This window comes from Mustela nigripes, chromosome 6 (genome assembly GCF_022355385.1).
Source record: "Mustela nigripes isolate SB6536 chromosome 6, MUSNIG.SB6536, whole genome shotgun sequence".
Taxonomy (NCBI): domain Eukaryota; kingdom Metazoa; phylum Chordata; class Mammalia; order Carnivora; family Mustelidae; genus Mustela; species Mustela nigripes.
This window is the reverse complement of record NC_081562.1, coordinates 91,523,260-91,544,179: the sequence shown is the minus strand read 5'-3', so window position 1 is coordinate 91,544,179 and position 20,920 is coordinate 91,523,260. Positions and strand designations below refer to the sequence as shown.

General features: G+C 47.5%; 1 protein-coding gene across 5 annotated transcripts in view; it reads right to left on the bottom strand.

The window, feature by feature from the left end:
- Positions 1-54: 54 nt before the first annotated feature.
- DGKA (diacylglycerol kinase alpha) overlaps positions 55-20,920 on the bottom strand; it is a 21,710-nt gene continuing 844 nt past the window's right edge. For 2 of the 5 annotated variants that reach the window (XM_059403366.1, XM_059403365.1), the window contains exons 2-24: positions 16,062-16,206; positions 15,549-15,622; positions 14,875-15,004; positions 14,553-14,627; positions 14,050-14,099; positions 13,615-13,689; positions 13,320-13,439; positions 13,092-13,206; positions 12,157-12,245; positions 11,908-12,027; positions 11,613-11,711; positions 11,314-11,397; positions 11,023-11,096; positions 10,791-10,865; positions 10,386-10,471; positions 10,205-10,294; positions 2,235-2,395; positions 1,922-1,986; positions 1,591-1,681; positions 1,111-1,309; positions 885-1,005; positions 632-692; positions 55-360 (exon numbers count right to left, since the gene is read on the bottom strand). In XM_059403366.1, coding sequence (XP_059259349.1) covers positions 277-360; positions 632-692; positions 885-1,005; positions 1,111-1,309; positions 1,591-1,681; positions 1,922-1,986; positions 2,235-2,395; positions 10,205-10,294; positions 10,386-10,471; positions 10,791-10,865; positions 11,023-11,096; positions 11,314-11,397; positions 11,613-11,711; positions 11,908-12,027; positions 12,157-12,245; positions 13,092-13,206; positions 13,320-13,439; positions 13,615-13,689; positions 14,050-14,099; positions 14,553-14,627; positions 14,875-15,004; positions 15,549-15,622; positions 16,062-16,125 — 2,202 coding nt within the window. In that variant the 5' untranslated portion in view covers positions 16,126-16,206 and the 3' untranslated portion in view covers positions 55-276. Of the gene's footprint in view, positions 361-631; positions 693-884; positions 1,006-1,110; positions 1,310-1,590; positions 1,682-1,921; positions 1,987-2,234; positions 2,396-10,204; positions 10,295-10,385; positions 10,472-10,790; positions 10,866-11,022; positions 11,097-11,313; positions 11,398-11,612; positions 11,712-11,907; positions 12,028-12,156; positions 12,246-13,091; positions 13,207-13,319; positions 13,440-13,614; positions 13,690-14,049; positions 14,100-14,552; positions 14,628-14,874; positions 15,005-15,548; positions 15,623-16,061; positions 16,207-16,591; positions 16,813-20,740; positions 20,875-20,920 lie in introns of those variants that run through there. The other 3 variants (XM_059403363.1, XM_059403362.1, XM_059403367.1) reach the window with 3 other exon arrangements.

The following is a 20,920-nucleotide window of genomic DNA, read 5'->3' as shown; positions in this document are numbered from 1 at the left end:
GAGGGGAGGTATATGGGAAGGAGGTGTACCATTTACTTAACAGATATCCCAGTGTGGGGAAAAAAAGTCATTTTATTCAGATGAGGCACTTTCAGTGTGGGTGTATGTGTGCATGGGGAATAGTAGAGGTGGTGCAAGGATAATAAATACCGTGAGGGTGGAGGAAGACTCCCCTGAGCTGGCAGGAGGGCGTGGCAGCAATGTACAGAGCCTAGGAGTAGAGTCCAGGAACGAAGAGGTGGGTTCAAGGCTGGCTTGGAGGCTGAGGTGTCCCCCTCAGCATAAGAAGCCAAAGAAATTGGAGGAGCGAGGGGGTGGGCCCACAAGCATGGGCATCTGGTTCTTGTGGGTGATCTTGATCTGGAAGGGAAGGGGTCAAGTTCAGAGGCAGGACCTGGTTCCCTTGGGACTAGAGCAGTAGAGATTTGAGGGTAAATCTGTGGGGTGTAGGGGACTTACCAGGGTCCTAGAGAGGCCATGGCAGGAAGGCCAGGGGCTAAGAAACCGTGATTTGGGAAGAAAGATGCACAGGGGAACTTGAGATGGGATGGAGTAAGGAAGCTGTGGAATGCAGGTTTAGGATCCATGAAGCTTGAGGGTTCAGTTTTGGGCAGGCGAAGGCAATACTCACCGTACAGGGTGTCTGCATCCAGGGTTCTCCATCAATTTGCATGGGGAGGGTTTTTGTGGTGCTGTGGGAAGCCAAGGCAGATTGGTGGAGATTTCTTTACCAACTGAATACAAAACTGTTTCTTAGCTTGGTTGAGAGACTTTTGTTACTGAGGAAGATCTCCTAGTACAGCTCCCCCCTACTATCCCTATGACTCTTCTGCTCTCCTGGCCCTCCTCCTTCCCTCAGAGCCCCTGGCCAGAGTTTTCCTTACTGGAAGGTGATTTCAGAGCACTTGGCCAGCCGATGTCCAGCATTCTTGAGCTTAGTATAAATCTGGCCCATCTCAATTGCACCCTCCAGCCCTACTACTTCCAGCCGCTTGTCGCTTAGGTCTGTGGGTAGGAAGTAAGAAGATGGGTTTTGTAGGAGCAGCGTGCCTCCAAAGGGAGCCACACCTTCCCCTTAGTCCTGCCCACTCAGCTCCCAAGGCTGCTCACCTGGTACGCAGGTTTTCAGGATATCTGGGTCAGTGATGACTTTAGCTGTAGTGCCTAAGGCCTGGTTGATCCCATGGGTATCTCCAGGAGGTCTCTTGGTGTCACCCCAGAGGTTGGAACCACCATGCATGCTAGGGATGTTCAGCACAGCGATTCCTTCTAGTGACAGGCTGCTCAGATCCAGTGGTTTCCCACAGATCTGAGAAAGAGGAGAGCATAAGTCCTTCTCTCCTGGCATCATCATGGACACCACTCCTCCCCCCACCAGATGACAAACTGGGAAGGCCAGGAATTGGGGGTTTGCAAAGGATGGCAGGAAATAGGGACCAGTGTATTGAAAACCTGGGACATTGGGACTGGAGAGCTGGGAGGTTGAAGTAATAGGTTTAAGAATAGGGGAAGTTCCTGAGGGCACCTGTGGAGGGAGAGACTAAAATAAATAAGTGAGAAGCATGTAGGGTTGGGTCTCATCATACCCACCTCGACTGTCAAAGACTCTTCCAGCTTTTTGCATGTTGAGAAGATGGATTCAGAAGTGGCAAATTCAAAGTACCATAGCTTGTTCTTCATTCTGTGTCAGTGCCAATATAAGGCCCAAGAGGAAGGGGACAAGTTACACAGTGCTGGCAGGGGAAGGCTAAGTGACAGGGAAGGACATCAACCTCCTGACTCCGGTCCTTAGGGAAGAGGATGGCTTTGGCTAAGGGGCTTCTCAGAGGTGCCACGGGCCATGTAAGTGCTCTGAGTCAAACTTGGCCACAGCCTGGTCCCTGCCACTGTGTATGTCCACCCCCACCCTCCTTTCCCTCACCTGCTGTTGAACTTCTCAGGATATTTCTCTCGCATGATGTGGAATCGGTGAGCAATAGAGGCATCCTGGGGAGTTCAGGGCATGTAGGATCAGAGGCCTGCCTCCTCTCTCAGCACAGAACAATCTCTTTAACTCCCCCATTTGGTAGCAGTATGTCCCATGGTCTTTTCTTGCAACTCTCACCACTGTACCCCACCCACCATTTCCCTGTGTCACAGCTCCCTTAACCTCTACCTCCTCTTTCTAACCAGCTCTAGCTTCTTGCTGCTTAACCCATATTTCCTCCCTAGCCCCCATACCCCACTTCACTGACCACACCAATGGAGAAGTAGTTATTGATGATTTGAAAGGGGACTGGGTCACTCTTTTCTTCAGTTTGTTGAGGTATCACCTCCACGGACCATCGATCCATATGTACCACCTTACTCATCTCTAAATCCTTGAGGATCTTCCCCAAATTCTGTCCCTCATATCCTAAGGATGGGGGAGAAGACAGATTAGAACTGAACCAGGGGTCTCAGAGGGCCCTTTTCTCAGCTCCCAACCCGATAGATTCCTAGTGATCCTCTGCCCTGATTCTGCAGACCAGACCCTCCTAGCCCCAGCCAGTGCAACAGTAGGGTATGGGACACCTCCGTGTCTCAGTTGGTTAAGCATCTGCCTCCGGCTGAGGTCATGATCCTGGGTCCTGGGATCAAGTGCCACATCAGGCTCCTTGCTCAGTGGGGAGCCTGGAGCTCCCCCTGCTTGTGCTCTCTCTCTCTCTCTGACAAATGAACAAAGTCTTTAAAAAAAGAAAGAAAGGGTAGGGTGCTTTGTCCTAAGTCCCATAGCTCTCTCTCTCTCTCTCTAAGTGTAAGCGCTATGTCCAACGTGGGGTTCAAACTCACAACCCTGAGACCAAGAGTTGCATGCTCTACTGACTGAACCCGCCGGGCGCTCCTCCCATGGAGCATTCTTAAGGTCAGCCCCAGCAGACCCTTTTCTCCACACTGTCATAGAGAGTCCAAGTTTCCAATGTGTGTATGCATCCATCAATAAAACCAAAGTTCATCTAAAAGATTAGAGATAACAGCCTGGAAAATACAAAATGCTGAAAAAGATGAGTGATTAATAAGGAATCTCTCTCCCTTTCTCTCTCTCACACACACTTTCTTTCCCTATTCTACCAGAGAGAATGCAGCAGGCAGCAGTGGAATCAAAACACTGTGACACTGGCACAATGAATAGAATAAAAAGTTCAGTAGTAAGGAACAGAGTGCCTACAAATAGCCTCAAATATACATGGGAATTTAGTATATGATGGCATTTCAAAGACAGATTATTCAATAAAGGGTGGTGGATGTAGAAGTCACTCCTTATACCAAAATAAATTCAAGACGAGCCAAAGAATTTAAATGCATAAAATGAAGCAGAATTTGGACTAGCAGAAAGCGTGAGTGCATGTTTTTGAAATCTGTGAGTGGAAAAGGCTGTTCTAGAGCATAATACAAAACTGGGAGCCAAAAAAGGAAAAGACTGATAAATACAATTTTAAAAAAAGATTTTATTTATTTATGCATCAGAGAGAGAGAGAGAGTACAAGCAGGGGGAGTGGCAGACAAAGGGAGAAGCAGGCTCCCCACAGAGCAAGAAGCCCTGTGCAGGGCTCAATCCCAGGACTCTGGGATCATGACCTGAGCTGAAGGCAGAGTGACTGAGCCACCCAGGTGTCCCTGGTAAATACAGTTATATTAAAATTTAAAACTTCCTGTGGCTCCTGGGTGCCCCAGTCCGTTGAGCATTGGACTCTTTGTTTTGGCTAGGGTCATGATCTCAGGGTTGTGGGGTTGAGCCCCACATCAGGTTTCATGCTTAGTGGGGAGTCTGCTTGGGATTCTTTCCTCTCCCTCTGCCTCTCCCCCACCAATGCACGTGCACTCACGCAGTCTCTCTCAAATAAATAAACCTTCTTCTAATAAAGATTTTATTTACTTATCTGACACAGGAAAAGAGACAGTGAAAGAGGGAACACAAGCAGAGGAAGTGGGAAAGGGAGAAGCAGACTCCCCACTGAGCAGGGAGCCCCATGCGGGGCTTGATCCCAGGATCCTGGGATTACGACCTGAGCCGAAGGCAGATGCTGAAGGACTGAGCCACCCAGGTGCCCCAATAAATAAATAAATAAATCTTTAGAATTTAAAACTTCTATATGGTTAAATAAACACACACCTAAAAAAATACAAATTGGAAAAAGTATCTCTAGCACATATAACAGGCTAACTTCACCAACATCTGAAAAATGCTTATAAATCACTAAATCTAGAAAGTCAGTAGAAAACGGGCAAATAACACAAATAAGCCAATCACAGAAGAAGAAATACAAATGACTAATACGCAGATTAAAGATGGTCAGTATTGGGGCACTTGGGTGGGTCAGTCATTTAGCGTCTGCCTTTGGCTCAGGTCATGATCCCAGGGTCCTGGGATGGAGCCCTGTACCAGGCTGTGTGTGTACAAGGATGTTTGCTGAGGTACTCTCTAAAACAACAAAAAATTGGAAACAGTCTAAATGCCCTTTAGCAGGGGAAGGTTATATAAATTATGGCAAATTCATGCCAAGAAATAACATACAACTGTTGAATTTACAATGTAATCTATATGTACTAACACGGAAAGATCTCCAGGACATATTATTCAATGAAAAAAAGAAGTCCCAGGGGCGCCTGGGTGGCTCAATGGTTTAAGCCTCTGCCTTCAGCTCAGGTTGTGATCTCAGGGTCCTGGGCTCGAGCCCCGCATTGGGCTCTCTGCTCAGTGGAGTGCCTGCTTCCCCCTCTCTCTCTGCCTGCCTCTCTGCCTACTTGTGATCTCTCTGTGTCAAATAAATAAATAAAATCTTTAAAAAAAAAGTCCCAGAACAATCTCTGTAGTATGTTCCCATTTATGTTTGCTTAAAAGTTGTGTGTGTGTGTGTGTGTGTGTGTGTGTGTGTGTGTACATATAAAAACTGGAAAATGAATACAAATAGGACACAGTGATTATTTTTGGGGAAGGACATGGGATTTGGTAGGGAGTAGAGGGAGGAGATCTATATGTGAACATTTACATACTTTACTTTGTTAAAGTCTTTTACAGTGAAAATGTACTGATATATTATTTGTGTAACTTTTACTTATTTCTTATTTGTAAAAGCTTTTAAAAAAGATGTTATTTATTTATTTGACAGAGAGAAAGAGATCACAAGTAGGCAGAGAGGCAGGCAGAGGGGGAGAGGAAGCAGGCTCCCTGCTAAGCAGAGAGCCTGATGCAGGGCTGGATTCCAGGACCCTGAGATCATGACCTGAGCCGAAGGCAAAGGCTTAACCCACTGAGCCACCCAGGCGCCCCATTTGTAAAACTTTTAAAAAGGAAATAACTAGCCAAATGTAAAATGTTCACACTCTTTGAGCCAGCAATTCTAGAAATATCACTTAGAGAAATTCTCACATCTGTGTGCAGCGATAGATGTGCAAGGTGATCACTGCAGCATGGCTGGTAATAAAAAACTGGCCACTACCCAAATGTCTATCAATAGGGGACTGGTTAAATAAATTATGACATAGTCACACAACGGAATACTACTTAGTAGTAAAAAGAGTGAGGTAAATCTGACTGTACTGAAATATAATGATAACCACAATGTTTAGTTTTAAAAAAAAAGAAGAAGAACATCAATAGAATGATCTCATTGTTTAAGTACATATTAGTATGTATCTAGAAAGAAAAACATGGAGGAATAGATTCCAAAACTTAAGGGAGTAGATCACAGGGAATTTTTTTGGCATTTATATCTGAAATGTTTGAATTATTTTTTACCACAAGCATGGATTATTTTTGTAATCAGGAAAAAAAAAAAGATTAAAAAAAGTAAGTATCCACTTTCTCATATTCCACTGATGGTTCAACCAAATATAATTTGCCTTTTGCCATGCCACCCTGCTGAAACTCTTCTGGAAAAGATTGCCAATAATTCCTGCCAAAACCAACAGTATATCTTTAGTTCTTTTTTAACTCATGAAACTCATTTGGCCTCTAAAATGCCTTTCTCTAAGCTACAGAGGACCCTCTCTGACTATTCCTTCTTAGTGTCTTTGGCAGGCAGAATAGTGATCCCTTAAAGATGTCTCCAGCCTTTTAAAAAAATTTTTATTTCAGAGAGAAGGAGCACACACACATTCACCTTTGTGCGTGAGTACGGGGAAGGGGCAGAGGGAGAGGGGAAGCAGACTTCCTGCTGAGCCAGGAGCCCAGCCTGAGATCTTCTGACCTAGAGATCATGACCTGAGCCAAAACCAAGAGTCAGACATTCAACTGCCTGAGCCACCCAGGCGTCCCTGAGTTCTTTAAAAAAAAAAAAAAAAAAAAAAAAAAAAAAAAAGATTTTATTTTTAAGTAATTTCTACACTCAGTGTGGGGCTTAGAACTACAACCCCAAGATCAAGAGTTGCATGCTCTACCGACTGAGCCAGCCAGGTGCCCCAAAGAGGTCTACATTCTTATCTCCAGAGTCTGTGAATATGTCGCCTTTCATGGCAAAAGAGACTTTGATAATGTGATTAAACTAAGGATTTTTAAAAAGGATTTTATTTATTTATTTGACAGACAGAGATCACAAGTAGGCAGAGAGGCTGGCAGAGAAAGAGGGGGAAGCAGGCTCCCCACTGAGCAGAGAGCCCAATGTGGGGCTCCTTGGACCCTGGACCATGATCTGAGCCGAAAGCAGAGGCTTTAACCCACTGAGCCACCCAGGTGTCCCAAGGATTTTTTTTAAAGTAAGCTCTACACCCAACATGGGGCTTGAACTCTATGACCTGGAGATCAAGAGTCCATTCTCTACTGACTGAGCCAGCCAGCTGCCCCTACTCTAAGCATTAAGGACTTTTTTTTTTTTAAAAAAAGATTTAATTTACTTATATGACAGAGATCACAAGTAGGCAGAGGCAGGCAGAGAGAGGCAGAAGCAGACTCCCTGCTAAGCAGAGAGCCCTATGCAGGGGTTGATGCAGGGCTTGATCCCAGGACCCTGAGATCATGACCTGAGCCAAAGGCAGAGGCTTAAACCACTGAGCCACCCAGGCACCCTGGCATTAAGGATTTTTAAGTGGGGAGATTATCCTGGATTATCTGGGCAGGTCCAATATAATCACAGGGGTCCTTATTTATAAGTGAAAGACAAAGGTAAGAAATAAGTGGATGGAAAGCAATGTGACAATGGCAACAGAGCTTGGAGTGATAACACTGCGGGTTGGAAGCAATGCCATGAGTGGCTCAGTCTGTTAAGTGTCTGACTCTTGATTTTGGCTCAGGTCATGATCTTAGGTAATGCGACTGAACCCTGAGACGGGCTCCCGGGCTCTGGGCTCAGCAGGGAGTCTGTTTCTCTCCCCCTCTCTCTCCCTCTCCCTCTTCTAGAATACAGGCAGGTTCTAGAAACTGGAAAAGGCAAGGCAAAGAATTCTCTCCTATAGCCTCTAGAAAAAACACAGCCCTGGGGTGCCTGGGTGGCTCAGTGGGTTAAAGCCTCTGCCTTCAGCTCAGGTCATGATCCCGGGGTCCTGGGATCGAGCCCCGCATCGGGCTCTCTGCTTGGTGGGAAGCCTGCTTCCTCCTCTCCCTCTCTCTGCCTGCCTCTCTGCCTGTTTGTGATCTCTGCCTGTCAAGTAAATAAATAAAAAAATCTTTAAAAAACAAAACAAAACAAAAACCCACAGCCCTGCTAACACCTTAATTCTAGCACAGTGGGACCTATTTAGGATGTCTGACCTCCAGAACTGTAAGATAATAAATTTGTATTGTTTTAAGCCACTGTTTATATTGATTTCTAATAGTAACAATAGTACATTAACACAGACATCTTTAATAATGGATTTTCCTCTGCTCAACAGTTAAATAGGGTATTCAAATAAGATATTGCATCCTTGTCCCTCTTCTCTTCTTTCCCTGAGGTAAACCATTTACTCTCAGGATGTCAGTTATCTCCTAGGAGCAGATGACTCTCAAACATGTATCTTTCTAATACCTATTTGTAACTACTCAGCACACATTTCCTTCGGGGTGCTCCACTGACATCCCAACCTAACATGTGCAAAATGGAATCGATCTTCCTAAAACTGGTTCTCCTCCCGTATGCTCTATCTTAAGTGGCATCCCATATGCTCATTCCACAAATCAGAAAATGTCCTAGACTTGTCCTCTCATCCTCCACAACCCATTGGTTACCAAGTGTCATGAACTGCACTGCTGTTGTCTTTGCTTGGAGGTTCAGTGTCTTTGGACCAGACTATTGCAATACAGGTAATTTTTTATCCTGTCTCCTTCCTCCAATCCACCCTCCACAGAGCTCCCATTGTGGTACTCCTTTCATCTCTTCTTCTGCAAATCTTGTGATTTTTTTCAGTATCAACACAAATTTTCAAAAACAAATTTAGTGTTGTATTTATATCATTATTTCATGATTTAGGCTGAGTTGGCAGAAACTACTATGACAGTCTCGTTTGCAGAACACACAGTAAAGACCCAAAATACATAATTTCAAAGTGTCTAGTATTTTAAGTCAACACAAAGTTAAATGATGAAGATTTAAAAACTGGCCAGGGGCATCTGAGTGGCTCAGTCTGTTAAGTGTCTGACTCTTGATTTTGGCTCAGGTCATGATCTTAGGTAATGCGACTGAACCCTGAGACGGGCTCCCGGGCTCTGGGCTCAGCAGGGAGTTTGTTTCTCTCCCCCTCTCTCTCCCTCTTCCTCTGTCCCTCTTCCTGTCCACTCTCTCTCTCTCAAATAAATAAATCTAAAAAAAACCCAAACTGGTAAAAAATTGGTTCTATGCTTATATACATTTATTTTTTAAGATTTTATTTGAGAAAGAGAATGAGTGAGAGAGAGAGCACGAGCAGGGCGTAGGGGCAGAGAGAGAGGGAGAAGCAGACTCCCTGCTGAACAGGGAGCCTGACTTGGTGCTTCATCTCAGGACCCTAGGATTATGACCTCAGCCAAAGATAGATGCTTAACCAACTGAACCACCCAGGTGCCCCTAATATGAGATTTAGATTATAATAATATGTACTCAAAGATATTTCTACATTCTGGAATAATACTTTATATACACAACAGCTTTTTTTACATATATATAGAGAGAGGACATAACTTATATGTGTAAGTATATGCAAATAGGCATAGATATGCCTATTTTTTCTTTGAGTTACATTTTTCATAAGTTCAAGAGTTTCGTATGGTTCAGGGTTTGCACATTCAAATGCCTCAGCAGCTAGAAAGATGAAGTGAATGAGTGACTAGCAGAGAGCTGAAGAGATCGTGGTGAACTAAAACATGTAACCCACTTCTTAGAAATAGGCAAGGTTTAAAAAATTCAAAACACTGCAAGCAAACAATGCAAAACAATACAAATAATTTCTGTGGGCTCTCTGCTTTAAGTACAAAACTCCTCAGCACAGCATTCATGACCCTCCATAATCTGGACTCGGTTCAACTCAGTCCTTCCTCCCCACATTCCCACCTTGTACTGCATGTCTCACTCATAACCAATGGCTCACACTCCCGAATGCATGCACTACCATGCTGTTTGGTGGCTCATTTGGCCTTACACAACTTCTTTCTAGAGTGCTTTTCAATTTCCTTAGCAGACCCCTATTCTATAAACTTCTGCAAGATCTCCGAGCTGGACTCTGAGTCCAACAGCCTCAAAAAAAGACAACTCAGACTCAACCTGCTCCACCCTGACCTATTTATCTACTAGACCATCCTTTGAACTCTTTCTTTTTGAAGGGAGACCAGAGTATATTTAAGAAACTGTTGCAATTGACTTAGGAAGAAATGATTATAAATGAATGAATGACCCCTGATTAACTGGCTGAGTGGCTGAATGAATCACGGCCAAGATCCCTGCTAGCTTCATCACTGAACATCTGGTTTAGCTCTTTTACAACCTTTCTTATTCCCACATTGTCCTCTGTATTTCTGAATTCCCTGAGCCCTAAGAATTGGTTGGGAGAAACAGAAAGATATTTTTAGGTATATAGGGAAGAGGACTGTCACCCTGACCCTTCTAGGTTCAGACTGTGGTCTTTGCTTCATCCCAAGCTTTCTTCCTTGAGGACAATCCACTTTGGTAACCATCCATCTGTGTCCCTCTTCTTCCCCAACCCTCTTTTCTATAACAATGCCTAGACACCTTCTCTATGTGCCTTTCCTTTCCTACCCAACTCCCTCCCTCTCCCAGGAAAACAATTTCTAACCACTTACCTCCTCCCCATCTTAGGCAACGAGCCAGATCATTTCCAGTGCCCAGGGGCAACACAGCAACAGGAGGCACAACAGGCATGTTGGCTTTGTCTAGGAAAGCAGGTCAGGGGATGGATGAAGGGAGTTAGCTCTAGAAGGCCAGTGCCCCGGTGCCCTTCCCAGAGCCCCTCCCTGTACTGACCTATGGTCTCTAGAATCCAGCCTACTGTGCCATCTCCACCACACACCAAAATCCGGCAACCAGGGACATCCCTGAAGAATCTGAGCCTGAGATAAAAGGGAAGAGAGAAGATGAGGAAGGACAATAGGATTGAATCTACCAACTCCTGGACAGGCAGATTACTTCTTATCTCTTATTCTTTAGGGCCCCCTTTCCCTTTGTCAAAAGACTTGTTTCTGTTAAGGTCAGAGAAAAAAATACAATTGGGAAAGTTATAGCCACTCATCAGTGGTTAGGGAGAAACTGGTATTTTCATGTTTTGAGAGCAGAACAAAGTTGAACCAGAGAACTCAGGGGTATGGGGATACCCAATGACACTAGTAAAAAGTAAAAAACACTACAATACAGTCCCCAACCTATACTCACCCTGGCTCAGGACCGTCCTTTAGGAGATTGAATACCTGTCGAGGATTGAGTAGATACTGGAATTTCCAAAGCACCCTGTATGAGGGAAAAAGGAGAGTTTATGGTAGGGGATGGACAGTCTGTACTCCACCCTCTTCATGTCCTTCTCAAGGTGCCTCCTCCATACACACAGATTCCCAACCTCTATGGTCCTCCTTCTCCAACTTAGAAGACCCAGTATGTCTCTTCTCACCTCTCCCCCTGCTTCCCGCCACTCTTAGGGTTGACAAAGACCAGAAGCGGGTGGGTGTTAGAAACAGGGTCAATCTGCATTTGGGAAGAAAAAAAAAAAAAAACAAAACAAGGATAAGGGAAACAGGATTTTCTCAGAGTTAAGGTGGGCCCCAGAGACAGTGGCAGAAGGCTAGCCTGTCTCCAGAGATGCTTGTGAGTCTTGTAGAGAACAAGTGCCATTCCCCACCTTTCCCACTTCATTCCCTCCTATGAGGGCTCCAGCCAAGAAAAACCCACCCCCTTCATGTACCCGCAGAGCCTCAAAGGTGCTCAAATGTAAGTCATCCATGGTCTTCTGGCTCGTTTTGCTAGTTTTACGCTCCTGTCCAGAGGCCTAGAAAGGGAGAGAACCAAAGGGAAAGAAAATTGGATTGTATGTGAATCCCTAAACAAATAAGGGTCTGACTCGAATCCTGAAAGTATAGACTCTCTGCTATAAAGGGCATGGCATGCGTGTGCGTGTGTGTGTGTGTGTGTATGTGTGTAAGTGTGTTTAAATCAGGGATGCACTCCTCCTGTCCCCTCCTAGCCACTGCCTAAGGGTCTCACCAGGACACTGGGATAGATGGAAGATGGAGGCAGGATGTGATCCCGGAGCAGACCACAGTCACACTCATGACCCATGGCTTGCAGGCAGTCATCATGAATCTGAAAGACAAGGTGGGTATGCAGACATCATGGAGGGAACCTGTCACCTCTCAACTCTGAGGGTCTGGTACTGGAAAGAGAGTCCTTGGGAGCAAGGGCAACTGTGGCTATGAGAGAGCAGCTGTCAGGGAGACCAGCACAGAGGGTAGGTTAGGGCGGAGCCCCAAGGCCGAGGCTGGAGTGCTCCCAAACTGACCTCTAGGTGGCACCACACACAATGCAGTCCAACCAGACTGTGGTAAATGCGGATCTTCTTCTGACAGCGGTCACATCGGCCAGACTCACAGCCTCCTCTCACCCACACGTGTGACTGGACCTTGGGGAGAAAGACAATCCCTTGTCCGAGAGGGTCCGAGCAGAGACTAGGGGAAGGGCTGAGGGCAGCAACTGGCTAAGGGCAGAGCCAGGGTGCGGCTGGTATTGGGGTGGGCCTGGGATCACTCACACCAATGTCCTTCCGAGACTTGGCATAGGTGCTGACTTCACAAGGCAAGGCCTTCATGGCACACTGGTCATGAACGACGTACTTACAGACTAGGCGAGAAGGAAAAGGGTCAGAGACTTAGTTACAGCCCCTCCCCCATCTTTTCTTTACCTGGGTGTAAGGCGGGATTATTCACTTAAACAAGACATATAAGCCCTTGCTGTGACAGTGTGGGGGCTCACCTCCAAGACCTGTGCCTTTTGCTCACTCTTCCCTGTGAAAGAGCAATGGCTACCCCATGCCTACTCCCACTCCTTCTAAATGCCAGGAACTCAGTTGGAAGATGCAAGGGAGGCCTAGATTTTTTTTTTTTTTAAGATTTTATTTATTTATCAGAGAGAGAGAGGGAGAGAGAGCAAGCATAGGCAGACAGAATGGCAGGCAGAGGCAGAGGGAGAAGCAGGCTCCCTGCTGAGCAAAGAGCCCGATGTGGGACTCGATCCCAGGACGCTGGGATCATGACCTGAGCCGAAGGCAGCTGCTTAACCAACTGAGCCACCCAGGTGTCCCAGGGAGGCCTAGATTTAACAACAGCAATAACAATAATAATAGCTAATTTTTATTGCAGACTTAACAGTATGGACATGGCCCATGTGAAGTACTTTTCTTGCATCCACTTATTCAATGCTCATAGTACTCATTTTCAGTCAAGGACACCTTATTTTAAATTGAGGCTTAAAGATGTTCTGTGGCTATGCTGTACACCTGAAACTAATGTAACATTACATGTCAACTGTACTGAAGGGAAGGAAGAGAAAGTTGTATGGCTTTCCCACTTAACTAGCCAATGGCAGAGCCCAGGACTTGAACCCAGATCTCTCGAAGATCAAAGCAGCATGCTCCTGCAGGTAGCTGGGCTGTCCCTCTCCCCCACTCCCTCCAGCTCCACCACTCACGGTTACAGCTCAGTCCCTGTTTGCCAAGACCAATGCTGGACTCGCACAGGTTGCAGTAGACTGGTCGGGGGAACCTCTTAGGTCTCCACAGGTGCTGTCCATTGTCCTTCAGAGTCTGGGAGGACAAAGTAGATGCTAGGGAGAGCCTGAGCTCTTAGAGCACCAGCCCTTGGCGCACACAACCCAAGGCAGCTATCTTACCGTTCTCCACAAGTCTCTCCTACTTACCATCTCCAGCCCCAGCAGCACTAGCAATGGCACGGTGGTGGCCCCTGCCCGGAGCCACTCGGCCAGGGAGACAGAGCCGCTGCCATCATAGTCGATCTCTTTCATCATCTCCTGAAGAATCTGAGCCAGGAATGGAGGGGACTTTTGGTGTGGTCTGACACCTCTGCCCCCTAGGACATCCAGCCCAGCCATCCTCGCCAAGGGAACCCGGCCGCCTGTCAGAAATGGCATAGATAGATGCAGGATTCACTAGGGAGAAGGCACAAGGAGGGACATGAAGGAAAAACTGCCTTACCGGCCTCAGCTCAGACACATCCCAATCCAGGTATTCAGCCACTCGCATCATCTGTATGATGATTCTGTCCACTTCCTGGGGGCCAAGAGGTAAGAGCCACAGCCATATCCCACCTCACTACCACCATTCAAACTCTTCTCTAGAAATCAGGGTTCCTGGGCCACCCAAGAGCCACCTCTCATTCTCAAGTATCTCTGCCAAGTAAATGAGTGTGTATGTGTGTTGGTATGTTTGCAAGGCAGCCCCCAATTCATGTCTCTAGCCTCCTCTTTAAGGAGCCAAGATCTGGGGACCCACTCCCAAATTTAGTCCTGGAGGACTCAGCTTCTCCCTCTAACTTCCTTTGCTTCTTAAGATCCTGGAAGAGTTGGGACAGGAGGGCACAGACAAATGGACACATACTCCCTTGGCCAGCATACAGGTCCCCCAACTCACTGAGCTGTCCAGGATCCCATTTCTGTCCGTGTCGTACAGCTTGAAGGTGACTGTGGGGTGTTTTAGGGGGGCCAGGGTCAGTTTGTGAGGAATACCCCCCAAGTTCATAACAGAATACAGGGGAAATAAAGAAGTGGGAGACATCTTTTAGATGAAGAGCCCAGAGCCTGGCACTGGGACTGAGAGAGGAGACAAAAAGGGAGGGGAAACAGGCCTGGATTCAACCCTTGGTGAATCTAATAGGGGAGACAGAACACACCTCCCACAACCCCAGAAAAACCCAGGCCACCCACATAAAAACATACAGGACATGGGAATTGGCATGGCATTAGGGATAAGAAGTCTAGGGAAACAGAGGAAATGAGCCCATACTCTGGCCCCACCTTTGTCTGGCCCTGTCAGCTTTTAGGAGTCCTGAAAAAATGAGGGAAGGAAGGCTGGGAAATACCCCCTCCCCTCTACTCTCTTTTCTTTCCTTCTCCCAGTCTAGGATGGCAACTCACATTCTAGCTTGTCTTCTGGCCGGCCACCCTCCAGAAGGGAAAAGTAGCAGGAGACATCACTGAGATACACCACATCTGGTTACAGAAAGGACAGTAGATCTGAGGTTAGGGGTCTCTCCACTCTGGCTCTTCTCTTTTCCTTTGTTCCAACTCTTCCCTTTAACTTTCCTCCCTCCACCTCCTAGACCAGAATGGCCATCCTTCACCTCTCTTCCCCAACCCTGTCTCCAAAATGTAATTCAATTCAACTCTCACCCCAAAACCTATACTACTTTGATTTTTCTTCTGGAAGTCCAGCCCAGTCCCACCTTCATGACCATACCATTTTTCACAGTGTCTTCTAAGTGACCCATCTTGAAGGACTGAAACAGTGCCAGGCTTAGGTGATTGGGAACGTTATCTGCTTCCAGATAGATTTTCAAAAATTGCTGGAATCCCTCGTACCCAATGGCCTATGATGAGAAGGGTAAGCATTACCCTGGGGAGTGTGCAGGATGGGAGGCAGGGACTGAAGAACTAGGAGTAGCAAGGACAGAGACAAGTGCAGGGCTAAGAAGTATCCAGGGCAGACTACGGTTTCTTCTCAAGGCTGAGTCTCAATTAGAATCTCTTGCTTTGGGGCGTCTGGGTGGCTCAATGGGTTAAGCCTCTGCCTTCGGCTCAGGTCATGATCTCAGGATCCTGGGATCGAGCCCCATAGTGGGCTCTCTGCTCAGCGGGGAGCCTGCTTTCCTCCCTCTCTCTCTGCCTGCCTCTCTGCCTACTTGTGATCTCTGTCTGTCAAATAAATAAATAAAATCTTAAAAAAAAAAAAAAAGAATCTCTTGCTTTCTCCTATAGCAATAGCTGTGGTGACAATGGACACTGGGGTATCTAGAGGGAGAACAGAAAGGGGAGGGCCCAGAATAATCCCTGGAAGTTGGGGATCCCAGTGGAGTAGCAAAATCAAAGATGGGAGGAGCTGGGCAAGGAGAGGATTTCCCAGTTGCCACTCACATCTCCTTGGAGATATTCAGCCATGTCACCATCTTCAAAGAGCTTTAGGACATCACTGACCTTGTTGGTGGAGTCTGGGGTATGAAGAGGATGAGAGAAGAGCATTAGTCTGGTTGGGCTCTCCCTGCCCTCTGACGGATTCCTACCCAGACATCCAGCAGGAAAAAAGATTCTAGTCAAATGAAGAAAGAAGAAATTCTAGGAAGAAACACAGAAATGCAGAGAGAAATATCGGAAGACTAACATTTCAAATGCTCCAGAGTGGTACCTCTGTTTACATCTCTTCTCTGAAACTTGGAGCAGGCATTCGAGATTCAGAGAAGGTGGGTGGAAAGCCGAGACCACAGACATCGCCCCCTCTCCCTCTCCTCTGTTTCCCAGCCATATTCCCTGGCATTACGTCAGGAGCCAACTGGCTTAAGACCACTGGGGAAACGAGGGGAAGGGGGGATGAGGAGTAGGGATTGTCTGGGATAATTTTTCCCGAACTTCAGGACAGAGAGGAAGACTCACATTCCATGTACTTCTGTAGCTGGGCAAAATCATTGGGGCTGATTAGGCCCTTCTCCTTGGCCATTTTTCTTTTTTTCTTAAGGAAGACCAAAAAGGCAGCTTGGTAGTACTTCTCGCGTCTGAACCTGCGCTTCCGAGTGTAGGTCTGGAGGGAGATGGGAAGAGTATGTGGTGGGAAGAGCCATCTGTCTGCCTGACTTTGCTTCTGTCTGCTCCATTAATTCTTCACTCCCACTACTATTTCTGTTCTTTCCTTGTCTCTGAGTCCCTCCCAAGTCACTTCCTTTCCCCTTGTACCTCTCCCCTTTGTCTGTCTCTCCCTAACTGAGTCTGTCCTCTGTGTCTGTTTCTCTGACTCATCTTTGACTCTCTCCCCTCCATTTCTGGATCCTTCTCTATCTCTCTGATTTCTCCCCAAATCTGTCGTGATTCGTTTCTGACTCTCCCCATCCCCTTCTCTTCACCCTCCCCCCACCTGGTTTTACCAGTCTATATGTGTTTCTGTGGGTGTGTCCCTCCCCCGTTTCTACCTTTTCTCCTGCCACCCTCAGTCTCTGCGATCTCTCCCCTCTCAGATCCCGCAGTCCTGGTCCTTCGGCCCTTCGGGTGGTTCTCACTGCTTCTGTGGCACGCCTCCCCGGCCACGATCCCATCTTGCTCCGCCTCCAGCCTCGGTCCCCAGCCCGGTTCAGCCACCCACTTCCCGAACCACCCACGCCCCTCAACGACCTCTAGCGCGCTTCTGACGCGCGACACAGAACCAGCTCTGGCCAGGTCCCTGGCCCCGGTCCCGCCTCGCCAGCGCCCTTCAGAGCTCCACCCGGGAAGGGCGGGGACCCAGGCGCGCGGAGATTGGGAGGAGGTAGGGGAAGAAGGCTCTGAGCATCTGCCTCGCTTCCCATTAGTAGGAGGGTGAGCTGAGCGCGGGAATCTCAGACGCGGGGTTTTCCTTGCACCCTGCTAGGTTAGCAGTGTCCAAGGAGTCCTAACTTGCAGCTAGAAGACCCAGGGAGCAAGGAGGAGCCATCACGTGGATCACAGTGCCCAATGGCCCTGGGGCCAAGTCTCAGAGGTCAACTCGACTGGATGATTCAGTAACAGCAATAGCAGTAATATCTCACACTGGCGTAGTACAGCAGTGTTTAGGAGTCCAGCAGAACTAGTCAGTCATATCTGGGTTCTGTTCTTAGCTCTGATACCGCTGTGTGACTGGGACACATGACATCTGTAAAATGGGAAGAATGATTCCTATCTGCCACTGCTGTTGAAGATTAAGGCAAATAATGTACAAAAAGTACCCAGTATGACACCTGCATACAGAAGGCCTACAAGAAATGGTACTTATTATTGTACTAACAATTACAATTAGATCTTATGAGATAAGAAATTCCTGGTAGAGCCATTCTTCACAGGAAGAAACTGGAGTTTGAAGAGGTTGGGACTTCCCATGGCAGGTGATAAGTGGGAGTAAAAGCTCTACCCCAAGAACCATGTCATGGGGCCCCTGCCTCTCTCTGTCCTCCTCTTGTTCCACTCTCCCCTCCACACACTGCCTTCTGATCTCACTGCCCTCCTTTCTGTTCCTCAAGCCAAGTTCTCCCCTGCTTAGGGCCATGAGACTCACTGTTCTCTCTGCCTAGAACAGCCTTCCCCACTCTTGGCAGAGCTGCTTTCTTGCCTCAGCTGAAGCGTCAGCTCCTTCAAGAGACCTTCCCCGATTGTTCCCTCCCAAAGCACCCCCCCCCATCTTTTGCACAGCAGCCTCCTTTGTTTCCTTCATAGAACTTACCAAGAGTGGAAATTACCTTGCTAATTTATTTGTTTCTTTGTTTACTGTTTGTCTTCTCCTATCAAAAGCTAAGTTCGATGAGGGCAGGAATTGTCAGTATTGTTCTCACTATATCCCCAATTCCTAAGCCTGTGCCCAACATGGTATAGGTCCTCCATATTGTTTATACAAATCATTGTGCAAAGTTAGGGAGCCTCGAAAATATTAGTCAAATATGCTTAAATGGGATGCCAGAGTATCCATCCTGACAAGAAGAGGAAATAATTTGTAACACATATAGGAGGTGCTAAATAGATATTTGTTGAATGAATGAATTTTGCTAAAAAGCACTTACTGTGGCATTCCATCTGGGGCTTCTGCCTCTCTTTTGCCCATTTATTTAGGGTTTGTTGGGTAAGGCTCAAGGAGGCAGTTAGGGCCTACAAGAATTTCCTTTCTGATGGTGCAAGAATCTTCTTTGCAGCCTCTGCACTTGGGACATCTCTGCTGTCCACATCTATGTAGTATACCATTCCTCCTCTGCGGGCTCTCTGGGAACACTAAAAAGGGGATCCTAGGACACTGATATTCTGGAGAAAGGACTCCATCCATCTGGCTCTTTTCAATGACTATAATCCAACTTCTACTGCCAACAGATCTAATGAATACATAATAGTCTTAGGGCTAATTGGGCCTCTATGACTTAATTAGTCTCTCTGATTACCCCTGGGGATTCTTAGACGGCTCCAAGGTTCTAGGAAATGAAATCTGAGAGAGAAAGTGACTAGGAGAGAGCAAAAGAGGGACGATGAACAGGAGAGAAGACACATCTCTCTTTTCACATCGACCCCTCCTAGTTCCCCCAGATCTTGCATGTAATTTATAGTAGAATTTAAGGGAATGGACTTTTGAACTAGACAGGCGTGGATTAGAATCCTGGCTCTTGGGTGAGTTATTTCATCTTCCTGAATCTGTTTTCTCATTGGTAAAATGTATACCTGGAGAAATCAGTCACAGCATGGAGATTAGGTAAGATAATACATGCAATAAACTTAGGTATTGTAAGGCACAGAGGAAGCAGTTGTATGGCACAAAGAAAGAATTCAGTAAATGTTAGCTCTTACTTTTGTTGTTGTTGTTGTTATACAAAGGTGGTACATGGCGAAACACATCTGGACATTAGGAAAGATGGTGCCAGGAAGTCATCAGTTCAAGGGGCTCTCAAGAGCAGGGAAGCCCAGTCATACCCTTTGCCCCATTGTGTCATCTCAGGCATAGACATGGAGTATTGAGATCCTGCACTCTGCCTTTGGGAGGGTGAGGAGGTGGCTAGAAGCTAGACTGTCAAGGTCCAAGGACACCTCTGGGCTGGGACCTCAGACAAAGGGCTCCTGGTATCTTTTCAGTTGTCCTCCTGAGTTGTCTCACCAAAAGTTTTGCTGCCCATGTTGCTGAAAGGCATATAAACTGTTAGGATCCTGGACCCTAACAAACCGTAACAAGTCCAATTTTGTCCTCCCTGCTCCATCCCAGCCCTGAGGCTATAACCTGGGCTAGTCCAGGCGAATGCCAGGGTTGGGCGGGTGAGGTCTGCTGCCCGCCTGCCAGCTATCTGTGACTCACCCTTCCTTTCCCTCCTCTGGCTTCCCTGCCCACCCCTACCAACCTGAGGTGAGAAAGTAAGAAGCTGACTTGGAGGCAGAGACTCCTGGAACATCCTCAGAGCTGGGAGGTACCAACTCTCACACTTTTCAGAGGAGGAAACTGAGGCCCAGACAGAGAGCCACAATCTCAGGATCATACCCAAATTCCAGACATCCTGTCCTTTGTCCATTCCATTAAATTGTAGCGCCTCTACTTTCTAGATCTTACTTTAGACAGTAAATACCAAAATTGCTCATAACCAAGAGATAAATATGATTTCCAAGGCCAGTGCCAATATTTAAAGTTTCCTTTTTCACTTCAATATTTGTCAATATTCCAAATCATATAAATTCATCATTACTCAAGAATCAGCTATGCCCCCAGAACATTCAGGCTGACCCAGCAAGAATCCCAAGAGGCAGGTCCAGGCCTGATTACCTGGACTTCTGAATCTCTTAACCACAACAGGGCCTGCATCCTCCTCCTCTTTCCCAGGACCAAGGGAGGGTCTATACTTTCTTGCCCATCCCTGTTACTTGTCAGTGGCCCTGGCAAGGGAATAATTAGCCTTGAAGTCTCGAAATTCATTAAGCCTCCACAAACACTGCAGATGGTAATGTTGCCTGATTAAGGGTATGTGTGTGTGTGTGTGTGTGTGTGTGTGTGTGTGTGTGTGAGAGAGAGAGAGAGAGAGAGAGAGAGTATGTAGTACAGGAGGAAGTTACGATGTTGGCATGGTTGGGGGATGTGGGCTCATAGTAATGAGGCTGAAGAGATGCCCAGTAGTAGTCACATTTCTTCCTCAGTAAAGCTCACTTCCCCCATTTAGAGGTGAAAAATGGGATTCAGACCCAGGTAGTTTCAGAAACTTCCCGGTGACAGGTGTGGAAAGGGTAGGGGTGGGAAGTTGGGCACCAGGAGGCCAAAGAAGAACCCCTGTGCACCCCCCGCAGCGCTGTGGAGGTTCCAAAACGGACTTCGCTTGACTCGGGCCCCTAGGAGCCAAGCTTCACCATCCCTCCGAGTGACAGGGGGGATGAGGGGAAGGTCTGGGGGAGACGCTGCCTACGGAGCTCTGGCCCAGCTCTCCAGCTGCACCCCGCGTCCTGGCGCAAACCCTTCTAGCTACCCGCTCCAGCTGTGGGGCTTCCTCCTCCGCCCTGGAGCCCTACCCCAGCCCGGCGGCGGCCCCTCCCGCGGCCCCCGCCCCCTCCGGCTCCGGGGTGAGGGGAGGGTGGGAGGCTCGGGGCTCGCGCGGGGTCTCTACCTTGCCTGCGGATGACGCGCGGTGGGAGCTGGAGCGCCGGCGCGGGAGCTGGAGCCCGAGCGGGGCTGGAGGGGACCGACCAGGCAGGCGCGGCCGCCGCGAGGCCGCCCCGTTCCTGACGACACAGCTGCCCGCCCCTCGCCCCGGCCTGGCCGCCCGCGCCCAGTGTCCGCGCCCCCG